Source organism: Fusarium falciforme, chromosome 14 (assembly GCF_026873545.1).
Source record: "Fusarium falciforme chromosome 14, complete sequence".
In the NCBI taxonomy this organism is placed as follows: Eukaryota; Fungi; Ascomycota; class Sordariomycetes; order Hypocreales; family Nectriaceae; genus Fusarium; species Fusarium falciforme.
Window position 1 is genome coordinate 816,810 of NC_070557.1, and position 18,435 is coordinate 835,244.

General features: G+C 33.7%; 1 protein-coding gene and 1 pseudogene across 2 annotated transcripts, besides 1 other annotated feature; one reads left to right on the forward strand and one right to left on the reverse strand.

The window, feature by feature from the left end:
* Window positions 1–8,705: 8,705 nt before the first annotated feature.
* On the reverse strand, window positions 8,706–9,761 carry NCS54_01507600 (Hypothetical protein; the record flags this gene model as incomplete). Its single annotated transcript, XM_053160188.1, has 2 exons — window positions 8,706–9,557; window positions 9,621–9,761. The coding sequence occupies 2 exons, from the start codon at window positions 9,759–9,761 to the stop codon at window positions 8,706–8,708; spliced, it is 993 nt and encodes a 330-aa protein (XP_053016163.1).
* Window positions 9,762–15,209: 5,448 nt separating this feature from the next.
* Window positions 15,210–17,839, forward strand: NCS54_01507700 (annotated as a pseudogene). Its single transcript has 5 exons — window positions 15,210–15,531; window positions 15,588–16,102; window positions 16,152–17,043; window positions 17,092–17,260; window positions 17,311–17,839.
* Window positions 15,210–17,839: a sequence feature.
* Window positions 17,840–18,435: the final 596 nt, after the last annotated feature.

The following is an 18,435-nucleotide window of genomic DNA, read 5'->3' on the forward strand; positions in this document are numbered from 1 at the left end:
AGTACTTTTTAAGGTAAAAATACAAGTAATCGGTTTACTTACCTAATCGGTTTACTTATTAAGTACGTTATTATCTTTTATTAATAAGTTAAAAGATTAATTTTTTAATATAAAATATTTTATTATATTTAACCTTAAGGGAGCTTATAATCTTATTTAAATTAAAGAAAAATATAAATAAAAAACTACTTTTTATATTAAATATAAACTATTTAAGTACCTTATTATGCTATTTAGACTTATAAATATACCTATTATATTCTAATAAATAATTAATAATATATTATAAAAATACTTAGATATATTTATTATATATTACTTAGATAAGATATTTATCTTCTCTAAGATAAAAAGAAATATATAAAATATATCTATAAGGTATTATAAATACTATAAGATATTAAATTACTAATAAAACCTAAGAAAAATAAGTTTTATATCTTAAAGGTAGAATTTCTTAGATATATTATCTTATATAATAAGATATATATAAACCTAAAGAAGGTCTTAGTAATTAAGGACTAAAAAAAAGTAACTAATATTAAAGAAATATAAGCCTTCCTTAGTTTTATTAACTACTACTATAGATTCCTTAAATAATTTAAAAAAATTATAATATTATTAATTAATCTTATAAAGAAAGATAAGGTATTTATATTTAGGAATAAAGCATAAGAAACCTTTTATATAATTAAAGAACTTATCTTAAGTAAGCTAATACTTAAGATATTTAATTTATCCTAATTAATAAAACTTAAAATAAATACCTTAGACTTCGCGCTAAGAGCTTAAATTAGGTAATAAGATAATAAAGGACTTTTATACCTAATTATATTTTACTTCTATAAGCTATATAAAGTAAAACTTAATTACTATATCTATAATAAAGAATTCCTTATAATTATTAATACTTTTAAGGAATTCTAATATTACCTCCTTAGAAATAAATACTAGGTTAAAGTATATATAGATTATAAGAATATTACCTATTTTATAAAAATATAAGAACTTAGTAAATACTAATTATAATATATTAAATACCTCTTAGAATTTAATTATATTATTATTTATATTAAAAGAATAGAAAATAGCTAAGCTAATATTATTAGTTAATAACTTAACCTAGATACTAAGAAGATTAAAGCTAAAAAATAATTATTATACTTTACGCTAGAGGGATATCTTAAATAAAAGTTTATTAGGTAAATATAAAAATTAATACCTTTATTAAAGTACCTTATACTTATTAAGAAACATAGATAATAAATTATAGACTTTATTAATTATATATAAAGATATTAATAAAAGAAAAATAGACTATAGATATATAAAAAGAAACTTTTTATTTCTAATAAAGTATTTTAAACTATCTTTAATTATTATTACTATTAAATTATATATTATAAAAACCTAGAGAAAATAACCTAAGTTATATAATAGTATTATAATAACTATAAACTCTTATATAAGGTATAAGAAAGGATATTCTAATATAAGAAATATTACGAGGTAGCTAAATAAATAGCCTAAGAATAAACCTACCTTTTAGAAAAAGAATATAAGGAGCGAATTATTAAATAATTTTATAATATAAACTATAGATACCTAGAATAATTAGTAAGATATATTAATAAGTACTTCTAGGGAGACTTCTTAGAGGAATACTATAAGTAAGCCTAGAATTATATTATATATAAGTATATCTAAAAATAAAGAAAACTATTAATTTATAAATAAGATAAATTATAGGGATATCTTATTAAATTAATATAATTACCTATATAGTAAAATAAGGTAATTTACTCTTAAGATAGATTTAGTAATATAATAAATAACTCTTAGATAATAAGAAAATTAATAAATAATAAGTCTTAGATAAACTATGCTATAAACTTATATATAAGATATATAGCTACTTATTATATAAATACTAAAGAATTAATAAAACCTTAAAATAAGTTAAAATAATATTTACCTTTCCTAATATAAAGAAAACTATCTTAATAGTTATTAAATAATATAACCTTTATATAAAAACTAAGGCATAATACTATAAACCTTATAGAAAACTATAATTACTCCTAGTTATATAATAACTATAAGACTTAATTACTATAGATTTTATTACTAAATTATCCTTATTAAAAGAATTAACTACTAGAAATTTCTATAATAATATTCTTATTATCATAAATAAACTTATAAAATTTTCTTATTTTATACCTTATAGAGAATTAATAATAATAAAAGAATTTACTTACTTTTTTTACTTTTATATTACTAAGATATATAATATATTACTTAAAATTATTCTAAATTAAGGATTACTATTTACTTTAAAATTCTAATAAAGCCTTATAGGATACTTAAGAATTAATTATAAACTCTCTATAATATATTATAAGGAGATAGATAACTAAACTAAATATATAAATTAGATACTGAAATAATACCTTTAATACTATATTAGCTATAAATAAAATAACTAAATTAAAAAGCTACTAGCTATATAGCTAGCTTATAATATAGCTATAAATAAAAGCATAAAGATTATATTAGCCTATGCTAATTTTAGATTTATATTAGATATATATTAATAGATATAAGATATTATTATTAATCTTAAAGTAATCCTTATTAGTAATTAATTAAAAAACCGATATAAAGAAATATAAATAAAACTCGAGTTTATTAAAAATAAAATAATAAGCTATATTAATAAGAAAAGAATTAAGAGATTAATCTTCTTATAGGGAGATATAATTTACCTTATAATAAAAAATATTAAAATAAAATAATAAAATAAAAAACTTAACTATAAATATATTAGACCCTATAAAATTAAATAAAAAATCTTAGAATATAATTATAAATTAGACTTATTATTAAAGGTTAAGCTTTATTTAATCTTTTATATTTTATTACTTAAATTAATAAAAAATACTATCTAAGTTAAGACTAATAATAAACTAGAAATAAAAGTTAATAAACTAGAAGAATATATTATAGAGATTATCTTTAATATAAATAAAATTAATAATAAAATAATATATTTTATTAAATAAAAAGACTACTTAAGCTTAGAAAATACCTAGGAACCCCTAAAATACCTTATTAATATATAATACCTTTTAAAAAACTTCTATTAATAATACTAAGTATAAGCTTATTAAGGCTAATAGTATTGTAAGTAATTAAATTAATAGCCCTAAAAGAATATACCTTTATAATAATAAATAACTCTTTATAGAGTTTACCTAATTCCTTTAAGGCATATAGACCGCGCTTAAAGGCCTTATTACTATAAGCCTTAAATAACTTTTTTTATTTTTAAATATAAATAAGTTTAATTATTACCTCCTCTAAGGTAATCTCTACTTTAGCCTTTTTATTTTTTAGATATTTATACTCTTAGATATTTTTTATAACTATAAAAGATTAGCTAATAATTATAAAAATACTAATTAAACCTATAGAAAAAAGCTATATTAGCCTTATTATATATAACTATTATATTAATATAATTAAAATAATAATTAAAATAATTAGAAATTATCTTATAAGATAAACCTTAGTAGAAATAATAAATATAAGATATAATTTTAGAATTAAAAGCCTTAATATAAATTAAAAAACTTTATATTTTAGAAAGTTTTTATAAAGAAATATACTTAAAAACTTAGCTTAATATTATATTAATAAAAAGAGATTTTTATAAGTTAGAGCTACTTATTAATAATACTTAGTTATTAAAACTAGTCTTAAAAATAAGACAAATAAAAGAGAAACTATATATTATAGCTATAATATAAGCTAAGTAAGGAAGTATAATAAAAATACTTTAATATATATATATAATAAGTATATTAAATAAATAAATATACTAAAAATCTTAACTTTCTAAATAAGAATTATAATAAAAATACTATAAATTATTTAATTAATTAAAACTACTTATTATATTTTTTCCTAAATATTTTAATTATTACTTAATAAGTTTTTATATTATAACTAGGCTTATTATAAATATTATAATATTAAACCCTTAATTATATTAACCTCTTTTAATTATTATTTCTTAATAATTTTATTATTGTTTATATATTTATATTTATTTAATTAATTACTTATTTATCTTTTTTTATTATTATTACCTCTCTTTTTTAATTAAGTCTTTTTTACTTTTTAATATTAGCTTAATATCTTATTTATGTATTTAAATTTTTTATTTTTTACTTTAAATAAAATAATATTATATATAATTATTTTTATTTCCTTAGAAAAAGACTATATAGCTTCTAGAATTAACTCTAAGGAGCTATTTTTATGCCTTATAACTTATCTCTTAAGGTATTCTAATTAAAATTAAGCCTTAAGTATAATCTTTAATATTTTTAAGACTTAAGGGATTAATAATTTAGTCTTCTTTTTAAGTAATATTAAAGTCTATAATTATATATTAAGCTTTAAAATTATATTTTTTAAATTAAGAAAAATAAGCTTAATTTTTTTAAAGATTAACTTAATATTTTTTTTTATTATAATAGGTTAAAATATAATATAAAAAATTAAAAAAAATTTAATTTTTAAAATATAAATTATAAAGTATTTAATTAAATATTTTATTTTTTAATTATAAATATTCTTAAGTATATTAAAATATTTAATATTAAGAGATTAAAATATATAAAATAAATAAAATAATATATAAAACTTATAATTTTACTTTTTTTATAATATCTTTTAAATTTAATTAAATAATAATTGTTATAATTATTAAAAATTAAAAGATTATAATAATTATTTAATTATTTAATTATATATTAATTAAAATATTTTAGTTATTTAAAATTAATTTTATTATTAATTTAATTATTTTAAGTTATTATAATAGCTTAATTACCTAAGAAGTTATTATTTTAATATTAATTAATAAGGTAATATTAGCCTATATTAATAATAAATAATAAAATTACTTAGCTATTTATATTAATTACTTAAATAATAATAATTTATTTTTAATTTTTAAGCTATATTAATTTTAGCTTTTTATATTTATTTATATTTATTATAATTATTTTACTTTAAATTATACTTATTATAAAGCTAATCTTATTAATATTATAAAAATTATTTAATTAAATATTATATTTTATAATTATATTTATTATAAATATAAATTAATTATAAATAATAATTAAATTTTTATATTTAGCTCTTTAATAATTATATTTTTAAAAAACATATATTTTAAGCTCTAAATATTATTTAATAAAATTAAAAGCCTAATATATATTAATTAGTAATATATTATAATTAATAAATAATTAATTAATTATTTCTTTTTTATTATAAAGCTAAGAAAAAAATCCTAATAAATCTAAGTTAAAAATAAAAAAAATAAAAATTTATTTTTTTAAATCTAATAATTTATATAAATTAATAATAAAATTATATTAAGATTAAATATTATTTTAATAATAATATAAAGCCTAATAATTAACTTAATATAGCCTTATAATTAATTAGAGCTTTAAACTTAGGTTATTTTAAAAGGCCTAAAGTATAAGAAATAATCTAGCCTTATAATTATTAAATAATATATTAGATAATTAGAAATTAATTAATTAAATAAAGAAAATAAAAGTTAAGGGATTTTTAATATATTTATTTATCTAGTATACTTACTATATATATATATTAATTAAGTAAGAACTAAAGGGACTAAATATTACTTATATTAGTCTAAGAACTAAATATAAAAAATATTAGTCTTACCCGAGGCTAAACCTAAGAAATATTAATTAAAAAATTAAATATATAAAATATACTTATTATACTTCTTATAATATATATATATAGTAAGTATACTAGATAAATAAGTATATTAAAAATCCCTTAATCTTTATCTTTTTTATTTAATTAATTAATTCTAATTATCTAATATATTATTTAGTAATTATAAGGCTAGATTATTTCTTATACTTTAGGCCCTTTAAAATAACCTAAGTTTAAAGCTCTAATTAACTATAAGGCTATATTAAGTTAATTATTAAGCCTTATATTACTAATTAAATAATATTTAATCTTAATATAATCTTATCCCTAATTTATATAAACTATTAGATTTAAAGAAATAAATCCTTATTTATTTTATTTTTAACTTAAATTTATAAAGATTTTTCCCTTAGCTTTATAATATAAAAAAAATAATTAATTAATTACTTATTAATTATAATATATTACTAATTAATATATATTAAGCTTTTAATTTTATTAAATAATACTTAGAGCTTAAAATATATTTTTTTTAAAATTATAATTATTAAAAAACTAAATATAAAGATCTAATTATTATTTATAATTAATTTATATTTATAATAAATATAATTATAAAATATAATATATAATTAAATAATCTTTATAATATTAATAAAATTTATTTTATAATAAATATAATTTAAAATAAAATAATTATTATAAATATAAATAAATATAAAAAGCTAAAATTAATATAACTTAAAAATTAAAAATAAATTATTAAATTAAATTTAAGAAATATTATAAGAAAAATATAATTATTAGGCTTTATATATTATTTTATTTATTTTATATATTTTAGTCCCTTAATATTAAATATTTTAATATACTTAAAAATATTTATAACTAAGAAATAAAATATCTAATTAAATATTTTATAATTTATATTTTAAAAACTAAGTTTTTTTTAGTTTTTTATATTATATTTTAAGCTATTATAATAAAAAAAAATATTAAGTTAGCCTTTAAAAAAACTAAGCTTATTTTTTTTAACCTAAAAAATATAATCTTAAAGCTTAATATATAATTATAGATTTTAATATTACTTAAAGAAGAGATTAAATTATTAACCCCTTAGGTCTTAAAGATATTAAAGATTATACTTAAGGCTTAATCTTAGTTAGAATACCTTAAGAGATAAATTATAAGGTATAAAAATAGCTCTCTAGAGTTAATTCTAAAAGCTATATAGTCTTTTTTTAAGGGAATAAAGATAATTATATATAAAATTACTTTATTTAAGATAAAAATTAAAAAACTTAAATAAATAAATAAAATATTAAGTTAATATTAAAAAATAAAAAAAATCTAATTATAAAAAAAAAATAATAATAATAAAAAAAATAAATAAATAATTAATTAAATAAATATAAATATATAAGTAATAATAAAATTATTAAGAAATAATAATTAAGGGAGATTAATATAATTAGGGGTTTAATATTATAATATTTATAATAAGCTTAATTATAATATAAAGACCTATTAAGTAATAATTAAAATATCTAAGGAAAAATATAATAAGTAATTTTAATTAATTAAATAATTTATAATATTTTTATTATAATTTTTATTTAAAAAATTAAGATTTTTAGTATACTTATTTATCTAGTATACTTGCTATATATATATATTATTTTAATTACCTTAGCTATTAATATAACTTAGTTATACTTAATACTTTTAAGTATATTACTAGATATAATATCCTCTTATTTAAGTATAGCATAATTAGTTTATCTACTAATATAGACCTAGCATAACTAATTTATCCCTTAGGAATATATATAATTATTATATTAATAGCTAAGGTAGCTACTATATAAGAAAGTGCAATAAGTATATTTTATATACTTTAAGGGGTCCTTTCTAATTACTATCCTAGGGGCATTAATTAGAGTAATTATTTAAATAATTATTAGTAATTATAAAGTAATTACTATAATTACTTAGTTTTTAATAGTAATTACGCCTTAATTAGTAGATAATAGTGGGGTCTTTTCTGATCACGTGACGAGTGTTTTATCAGGTCGTGATAACTAGAGGGAAGGAATTATAATAGGTAATTGCTGACTAAGGCCCAGGGGTGCAATGTACGGGGCGGTGCACGTAGGGGTTCCTAATACCTAGTATTAAATAAAAGTAAGAATTAGAATAGAAGTATGATGTAAAAGAGTTCTTAATACTATTAATAGTTATTTCTTATTATTGCGGGTATTTATATTTATCTGATCCCATCGATTTTCAATCGATAGGCACTTGACCATGGCTCATTGTTCCTCAAATCTCGTCCCCTGAGAGAGTGTGCCGTGAAGCCATTGGCCGTGCCCACGAATGTCGGCCAGTTGGGCACCATCACCCTCCGCCGAGCCGCAACGGAGAATCGCTGTTTTTGACGACATGCACAGCTTTCTGGAGGGTTTCTAGGCAAAGGCTGTTGACAAGGATCACGCAAAGACTGCTTAGTGCCCATATCTCGTTCAGAACAGCACTCTTCGCCTGGGCAATTATTGAACCAACAGCTATTTTTGGGATTATGGCCGTGTCTCTGGGCTTGTCTGTGGCTAGAGGCCGACACCAAGTATTGGACGCCAAGACGACAAGAGATACAGGAGAATCATATCAAAGAGAGTTGAATGGAATAAATAAACGTTCCATCATAGCAAAAACCACAGTATTGCCCAACAAGAAACATACATGAAGTAGTCACAGTGACGTTACAGCCTACAATTGAAAATTTGGTTGCCGCCTTTCAGACTGAATAGCAAAAACGGACACCCATCACCCTGCATCCATGTCATATCTTTACTGAAAATACTGTTGTTTAAAGGAATGTCGTATGTAGCACTGTGAAATTGCCAAACCACAAATGAAATCGTACCAAATCACAGAACAAAAGCAACAGCAGCAGCGAGGCCAGCCATGGCAACAGCACGCTTGACACCCTTAGGATGACCGGCTGCCCCATTGGTAATCTCGACAGGCTCATTGTCGGGGGCAGAAAGAGAGCCAGTAGCAGTAGGGGTGACTGACACAACTTTGTTTCTGCAACGCTCCCGCTCTCCGTCATCGGTCCAGTCCGAATCGCAGTCGGTGAGGTAGTCCGGGTTATCAGTATCGGTGTCTTCAGTTGGAAGACTTGCAGCCGCAGAGACGGTGGTGTCTGGGGCCTGAACTCTGGTCAAGGCCTTGGTTGGGGTGGCGCCCAGGGTCTTGGTTCTGGTCTTGCAGCGCTCGTGCTCGCCATCATCAGTCCAGTCTGAGTCGCAGTCTGTCAGATAGTCTGGATTATCGGTGTCGTCATCGTGAGATCGAGCAGTGGTGGCGGGAACAACAGTGGAAGAAGGGATGATCTTCGTAGCAGTAATAGTAGGAGCGATCTTCGTCTTGGTCTTGCATCGCTCATGCTCTCCGTCATCGGTCCAGTCCGAGTCACAGTCGGTCTCCCAGTCAGGATTGTTGGTGTCGTGTCCATGACCAAGAGGCTTTGTAGTCGGCTGAGAAGTATTCACCCTGGTCGTAGCAACCGGCACTGGGCTCTGAGTAGTGTAGGCACGAGGAGGCCTAGAGCATTGCTCATTGTCGGGGAACTCGTCACAGCTGGTGTAGTGGCCATCATCGTCGGTCCAGTGCTGCTCTTCTTGGGGAGTCGGAGCCGGAGCCGGAACAGGGGCAGGCTGCTCATCGTCCGTGGTATCGTCATTGGCAGTCCAGTCATCATCGCGGCGAAACTGACGCTAGCGACGTCTGATACGGCGGTTGCGAGCGCCCAGGGCTCGACCCTTACGGCGGGAGCTTGCCGAGCTGTCACCATTGGCGCGGGCGGCGAGACCATTAGTGTCGATTGCCGCTACCTCGCGGACAGGATGAATGCCCTCGGGGACAGGGCCGGCGCTGGAGAGAACCCCGAGGGAGAGGAGAACAAGAGGTGTAGTCTTCATTGTTTGAGGAGGAAATTATCAAGTTAGAGAGTAGCGAAGGATAGTTGAAAAAGTTGTTTAAAAGTTGTTGGTCGTTCCAAGAATGCTTGAAATGTTTAGTTGTTTGATTCTGTGATCAAGGACAGCTATCCAAGCAGAACTTATACTTTTTGAATCTTGCTCTGCAAGCACCTGATGGTTGACTCCGTCTCGTGGCAAACCGCTGGCCATCGCCACGAGTCTGGTAGCTGAACTCCAACGGCGTCAACATTAGCATTGGAAGTCCGCAAATTGCAAGCCAAGAGAAAGCCACTCCAACATACGAGAATCCTGCTATGCGTTGTTCAAGATAAGTGACGCGTCGCCGCTTTGATCAAGTTCTCCCACCTGGTCATTTGCAAGGCTCAACCAGGACCAGTCCCCAAAGCTCAGCCTCTCCCTTGGCAAGATATCGGTAGAAGGCGGTTTAAAGCAGGAATGAGGAGCCTCAAAATACAGGCTCTGCCCATAAATGATGTCCGTGGCTTGCTGTCATCCAGTCCCCTGGGTGGATAGTTTGCTGCTCAGCCACCCATGTTGGACTGTTTCGAAGGTTTGTGGTTGCTGGGAATGAAGACATGTTAAGCTATCTCATGATTTCCTGCGCCACACTTCGTTTCTCATCTAGTGCGTGTGATTGCTTGATGGTGTGATGGATGTTATTTTTGTTTTAATAACATTCATTGACCCATCTGGACGGGCTCCATGCCTTCCTCCAGTTGTCCTTTGGATTGTCAATGGAATGGATGTTATTCAACAGTGTTAATACTTGATAACCCTGTCGCTTGGACTCTGTAGACGTACATTGCCTTTGGCTCTTCCATCACTTCACAACTGAGTTGTTCTATTAATTTCAGTGGATGCCGAGTCAAGCATCCGGGATTATTCAACGGACCATCTACCGAGTTGCATCACTCCGGGTTAGGGGCAATAGGGTACGAGACGTTTATCAATTATCGCAACACGTGTCTTTGTTCAGCTGTCGGGAGCCAAATCATGGGCTGAAGTGGCACGTGAGGGTCGCTTCAAGCCTTGGCCTTGGCCTGATCTTGGCTCGATCTTGGCACGAGCTCAACCGGTTTCCGCTCAGCGAAACCACCAAATAAGGAGTAGTGCAACGAGGCTGAAACGCTTGGCCCGGCTCTTTCAGAACTGGCTTTTTCTATTTTGAAAAGAGTGCTCAGACTGCATCCGACGATGTTAAGAGCTGGTCTGTGCCGCTGCGCACTCGTCAGCACTTACTGCCAAGGGGCTGCTTCCGTGGGTCAGTAGTAACTATCCAAGTCAGCGGCAAATCAGTAATTAGTAATGCCTTTCGGGTTATTAGTGGTGCCTTCCAGGTCTGGGATAGTGTGTGTGTGCAGGTGCGTCGGCGGATCTTGGTGACATTGTCCTTGGTATTAAAAATCTGTATTAGAAAGTACTAAGAAAGCAGTTTGATATTTTAAAGAGCATTACTTATATTATTGCACCCGTCCAGTAGAGGCATATTCTAGTTGATCTTGATGATACTTCTAAACCAACTCACCAGGCCCCTGGATAAGAAAACATGTGTTGTCCTATACTAGCATCAAACCCAGTACCGCGAAACAGCGCAACCGATAACAATCTTCTATAGTTGCTACGAGGTTGCACGAGACTCTGCTTACATATGACATGTCTCAGCTGTGTGTGATCCCAATACCTGTCTTTATCTTGCGACTTGCGAGAGGGAAATTCTCAGGCCTTCCTTGGGCCTACGACCAAAACATTAGGACAAAGAGAGTGAACCGCTCCAACATTGAGCCAGGGAGCATAACGAGATGAATATAGTGATGCGGAGAGAGATCCTTTGCCTGAGAGGAGACTTCGCGTTGGTCATGAGACTTGTCACCGCCTGAAGTGTGCGGAATCGTGCAGGATCTATCCAGGCCATCATGAAGTCGTATTGCACCGGCCCAAGTTTGTTTATTATCTCGGAGGGAGAATTCGTGGTTATCCAAGCTCCTCTTCGAATTTTTCTCCAGAAACAGCATCGCGCGCCGAGTTTTGCACCACATATATGGCGCCACAATGCCAGGGCTCGTGTATTGCCTCCGGGCTCTACGAAGTTGGGTAGTCACTCCAGCCATCAGAGAGTCCGACCTAGCCTTTGAGCTATGTGTCCCTACTTTTGAGGATACTGGCATGGATTGAAACCCCTGGTGATTCGGCGGTATTGTGATATTTCCATGATACTATCCGCTGTACTCGATTATCGCGTGTCCAAAACTCAACACCCAAATCGTAACTGTTCCTGATATAGTGTAAAGCCGGGATGAAGCCAAAGTCGACAGACCCAGACAAGTGGTTTAGCTTCAGCTCCGGAGACAATACCGTTTGTCTTAACATTTAGCAACTCTGAGAAATATTCTATCACTAGGTTGCAACAACACAGCGATATCAAAGAATGCCGTTGGCAGACCTGACACAAAGCAGCCTACAAAAGCTGGGCTTAGTTAGAATGCCACTCCTGCGAAAGCATCAAGGGGCCTTCTGGGTAGGTAAAAGATCTCGTGTTGTAGCCACCAACGATACCATGGAGTCTACATAGATCCGGAATCGGACGTTCAAACACAGCATGGCGGCAGGAGGCTTCAGAACCGTGTTGCTCAAGATCACGCATTGATTCAATATGTTTGCACATGACAGAGGCTGCACACTCCCACCGTATAGAATCACCATCGAAGTCCAGCCGCCTCCTCGAGAAGAGATTCTCTTGGTAGGTGCAACCCCTGTTCCAAGTATTTTCACCCCTCGGTGGACTTTGCTTTCTTCACGATCAGGATATGTGGTTGATGCAGATGTTCCGCATTAATGAATCGAGGTAATTTGAAACACAAAGGGGAGATTTCGCGGCCCTGGAATGGCTGAAAAGAAAATTGTGTTGGGACCAAATAGGTGCGAGTTGCCTTCGTGTGCAATCCTCCTGACTTCAATTGCCGTAGACTATTGATAAGATACAGGCAAAGTCTTCGGCGAATTCGGGCTGCAATTCTCGTGGACGTCTTATTAGGCAGCGTTTGAACGGAATGCTCGTTATTGGCCAACCGACATTATTCGGAATCGGATTTTCTTAACCCGGTTGCCTTGGCTTAGCACTCTCTGTCATTGCTAACGGGATTCAACCATGAGATAAGCCAGAATCTAATTATTTCACCTAGTGCTTCCCTATAATTAGGATTAGTTGGAGACCCATAGCCTATTATACCTCTGTTGCCTGCTGAAATAATACACAAATGTCTCTTTAAGCCTTATTTTTTTCTGTACTTACTGAAATGGATCAAGCTTTCGTCCTAGTTTTCCAAAAGATTGGGCAATCAGACTATCTGGTAGTCGACTTGGGGGCCTTTTTAATAAATGTGAATCTTCTGAAGCGTTAGGATAAGCAGCTTTAACCCCCAAAGAAGTGCAAAAGCACCCTGGATACAAATGGCGAGTTTCCAAACTTGCCAGGACCAAGAAGGTTCGCGGGGCGATGCTCAAGATCACATTGCCACGCAAGACCGGAGAAACAATCACAAAGTTCAAATGATTAGATCTTAGGCATCCGTTTCATCTTAATACTCACTAGAGAAAGAACTAGACTACTCTGATCTTGAATTGTTCTCTGGCTAAAGAGCCTTATTAGCCAAAAGGTGGGGTCCGATATTGCCTGTCCGTTCCGACACCCATCTCCAGTGCGTCGCCGAACCAATATTGGGGCTCCGATGTATACAAGTACATGCCTGGCTACGATAAATCGGATTTTAGCTCAATATTTAGGACACTATCACTATAGGGTGTCACGGATCAGAGATGCATAACATTCCAGCACATGAGATGTCCCATTCTAGATCGTGTTCTGCCAAGCCCCAGTTTGGTCCTCACTGACCGGCTAAGAAGCCGGTGAATAAGCTTTACATATATGACCTCGTTTGTAAAGCCTCTTACCAGCGCGGTTGTGATTTTTTAAATTTATTTTTATTCAGAAACACTTGGTCGAGACCTGTGGCTATACCTAGAAGATATGCTAACCTAGATCCGAAAGGCACCACCGATACGCATAGAGTAAATAAGTCAATAATATCACTAAATAAGATATGTGTTTAGAGGTTTATTAATAAGAAAATAATGGATAGTTCATTCACACATGAATAAACCACTCGTCAACTCTTGATAACTGTCTCTTTTGGTTTTCCGGCTGATGGCCGCTGTTGGGAACGCCTTTGATGACGAAAGTGAAAACATCATTATCAATCCTCAACTGAGATGAGCGCGAAACACTGCCGCAACTGTACGGCTTCCTATTTAGGCCAGTACAAAAGTCCAAATACCCCAGAAAGATCATACACCGGGAAATCGGCATCCAAACCCAACGTCACGTTGCAGCTTTGCTTCACCTTGACAGAAGTTCCTGGGGGTGAGGGTCCACAGCCGATAAGTCGAACGCATAACTAACTACTGATAATGCAAAGCTGGAAATGGTAGTCCTCGTAGTGCCCCCGACCGTGCACACAGCCCCTTGATGTAATAAACTAGGACAATCGATGCAATGAGGACACAGTTGAGCTTGGGCCTGGAAGTTGGAGGTTTAAATCTCAATAAATGGCCTTCACAATTGTAATCTTCCTGAAAACTGGTTGTTAGTCTTCTCGCCATCAATAACGCCCCTGAAAGAGGCAATCACCCAAAATGGCAGCTCAGCAGGCATTGCGTTAGTTCGTCGAGATTCTAGTCTTGCTTGAGGGGCGGCAAAGATCATCCGGCACTCGGCATGCCGGCTAAGTCGGCGCCGGTTCCACCCACGTCGAGTTGACAGGCCGGGGCAAACTTCCCAACACACCATAGCGCCGGGGTCTGTTATCTAGCCATACCCATCGACCTAGCCAGGCTTGGCAGGCCAAATCGCGAACTCGAGCCAAGGTCCTTTTGATTTCGGGAAGAAGTGATGGCATGTCGCACCATCAGGTTTATTGCTAGAGCATGTCACTGGGCTGTAGCTATACGGGAACCCCAGACATCCGGAAATATGTAAGTGATTACAGACCATCGCTTGACTCTGAGCTTCTCGGGTTTGATCACCTCTCGATCGGGAGGGTCAAGGTGATAAGGACTGGAGCTGGATGAACAAACTTGCCATGGCGAGAAACGATGATGATCCACCGTTAATAACGATTGGCCACATTGCTCTGGAACTTATTTACATCCATCGGTCCTTTTGACAGCGCCATCGCTTCTTCCGATCGAGAAGCATCGTGTTGCCACTTGATACTATCCTCATACTGATAGCGTGCCGTCAACCCGGAACTTTTGAAGGGCCAAGATCGTAAACGATCATGAGGTTCTTTGTAGAATCACTAGTCTGACCTTTGGTCATGGCCGAGATCCGAGTGTCCTTCCAGAACGTTGTGGTGATTGTTTTATTTAAGCAAGCGGGATTCTTCTTCATGGCTTCATAGGGGTCACGAACAGTCACATCTAAATCCTCGTCTTAGATTTCCCGATTCCAACATGTCAACCGACGTGGAAAAAATATACGGCGCAATGGAGAACTCATCATCCAACGAGGATGGGCCCCGCGTGGGCGACAACAAGGCAGTTCTCATCAACGAAGAGGGCCTCACTGACCTAGAGACTGTATCCACAGGTAGTGTCAAGCCTCTTGAGACCGCTGAAGATATCGTCACACATGTCATCCAAGTTGATGATGATCCTTCGATGAACCCATGGACAGCTCGCATGTTTATTGTCGGTAAGTCAATGCTCACTCATGTCGATTGTCAAACAAAGGTGAACTAACAATACAAGGCATCGGATTGTCTGCATTTGGAGGCGTTTTGCAGGAAATCATGTACTTCAAGCCCCAGGTCGTATACGTGTCTGTCATGTTCTTGACAGTCCTTGCTGAGACGCTCGGAACGGGTCTAGCACATATCATCCCCAGAAAGGGAGCCATCGGACGCTTTCTCAACCCACACCCCTGGAACCGAAAGGAACATACTGCCGCCGTTCTCATGGCATCGGCTGCGTCCGTCTCGGCCCTGTCGACTGAGGCTTTGTCGGTACAGAAGCTGTGGTATGGAGGTTACCCCAACCAAGCCGCAGGCATCTTCATTACCCTCTCTTCTCAACTAATCGGGTATGGGATTGCGGGTATGATGAGGACTGTTCTCCTCTACCCGACCAAGATGTTGTATCCTGCCAACCTTCCTATTACGACAGTTATGGAGACCCTACACAAGCCCAAGTCAGAGACCAGAAAACGATTCCAAGTCTTTTGGATCATTTTTGTGGCCATTTTTGTCTGGGAATGGTTCCCTGAGGTATGATCATCCGTTCAAACTTGTATTGATAGAGGTTAATGAAGCATAGTATATCTTTCCGCTCCTCTCGGCTGTGTCCATTTTCTGCCTCATCGATCGAAACAACCTTGTGTTCACAAACCTCTTCGGCGGCTCACAGGGTAATGAGGGTATGGGCCTTTTGAGTGTGTGCTTCGATTGGAATTATATCGCCGGCTTCGGATCACCCCTATGGATGCCACTGCAGACTCTGTTCAACAGCTTTATCGGTTATCTTGGAGGCATTGCCATTTCCATGGGTCTCTACTACAGCAACATTTGGAGAGCCAAGGATTTCCCTTTCATGTCGCAACTGCTCTACGATGGAAGTTCTAACAGAACGAGTTCCAACCCATACAACGAAACTGCCATCATGAACCCCGACTTCACCGTAAACAACAAGGCAGTCGATGAAACAGGTCTCCCGTACCTGACGGCAACATATGTCAACTATCTCATCACCTCGAACGCCGGGCTGACTGCTACTTTGGTACACATGCTCCTCTGGAACTATGCGGAAGTCAGCTTGGGATGGGCATGGATCACCGTTGCCAACCTCAAGAAGTTGCTACGCCCCGACAACTACTATTTCTGGAGACAGACTGGCCGTCGTACCGAGGAGGAAAAGTCCAAGCTTCGGGATGACCCGACCATCGATCCTCACTACAAACTCATGCTGGATTATGACGAAGTTCCAAACAGCTGGTACTTCCTCATTTTTGCTGCCAGTTTCATCATCGGCCTTGCGTGCTTGTACGTTATGAAGTCTACACTTCCATGGTGGGGCTTCATTCTGGCAACTATCTTGTTGGGTATCTTCCTAGTCTTCTTTGGTGCCCAGTATGCCATCACTGGGTTTGGTTTCAACCTTCAGCCTATCTTCCAGATGCTTGCAGGCTACATGTTTCCGGGTCGCCCTTTGGGTAAGTCGCACACTAGGTTTCTGCTGATTGCGTCTAACTTCATCTTAGCAAACATGTACTTCACATCCTATACCTATAACGCTCTCACGCAGGGCTTCCTTCTGCTTCGCGATCTTAAGCTCGCCCAACAAAATAAGCTATCTCCCAAGGCCACTTTCACTACACAGGTCATTGGTTGCATCCTTGGAGCTCTTCTTAACTACGTGATGATGATCAGGTACCTCTTGTCATCCTGCTCCACGCTCGGCCCACGCTGACCTTTGTTAGTATCGTCGACAACCAATCCCCCATTCTCAAGTCAGCTGAAGGAACCAACATCTGGTCCGGCGCCCAGATTCAACAGTTCAACACCCTGGCCATCGCTTGGTCCATCGCCCCGAAGATGTTTTCCATCGGAGCTCGTTACCAATGGGTCACGATCGCCTTCTTCATCGGTTTCCTCGCCCCGTTGCCATTCTACATCATGCATCGGCTTTTCCCCAAGTCAAAGATCTGGCCATACTTGAACTCTTCTATTATCCTCTGGTATCTCGGCTACCTCTTTGTCGGACTCAATGCTTCTATCACAAGCTACTACATTTTGGGTGCTTTTGGTCAATTCTATCTTCGACGATACCGGCCAAAGGCGTTCGTCAAGTGGAATTATCTTGTGTCTGCGGCGCTAGATGGCGGTACTCAGGTCATGGTCTTTATCGCTACTTTTGCGGTTTTTGGTGGTTCTGGGAAGTCGGTGCCATTCCCTGAATGGGCGGGAAACAAGCCGGATAACTTGGACTATTGCGCTTATAGCGGTTAGGGCTAAGCAGTTGTAGGATCTACACGCCAGTCTGAAACTCGTTATGAGTACATATTGGCTACGTGTTGCTTGTGGTGACCTCGGTGTGGTTTTGGGGCGTATTGACGGGTTAGCAACTATAAATACCAGCTCTAAGCGGCTCTATACATATGACATACTATACAGACGCTAATGTTCTAAAAGACTGTATAGGATAGCTTAGTTCCTTAACGTCTACACCTCCCCATTGAACAACATCAACAACGTTTGCATCCTTGGAAGCTACCTTGATGCTCACCCACGGCTATTATCACTCGTCTTAACAATGTCTACATCCTATAGCTCTGCAAACTCATGATTAATCCACGATTGTCCCTATATTATCATTTCCCATACCTAAGGCAGCGATGGCGATGTCATCGTGCTCCTGGCCTAGTCAGGCCCTAGGTAGGTTCTCATAAGAGTCTGATATGCCATGGTCAAGGTCCTATCAGAAGCCCTGAACCATGAAGTAGCTATCAGTAATTCTCAATTGCATCAAGTCCGACTCAACCAAGGCTGGAAACAATACCAACTCCGATTTCCGTTACCAGACTAGGTATGCGCCTTGGACCTTC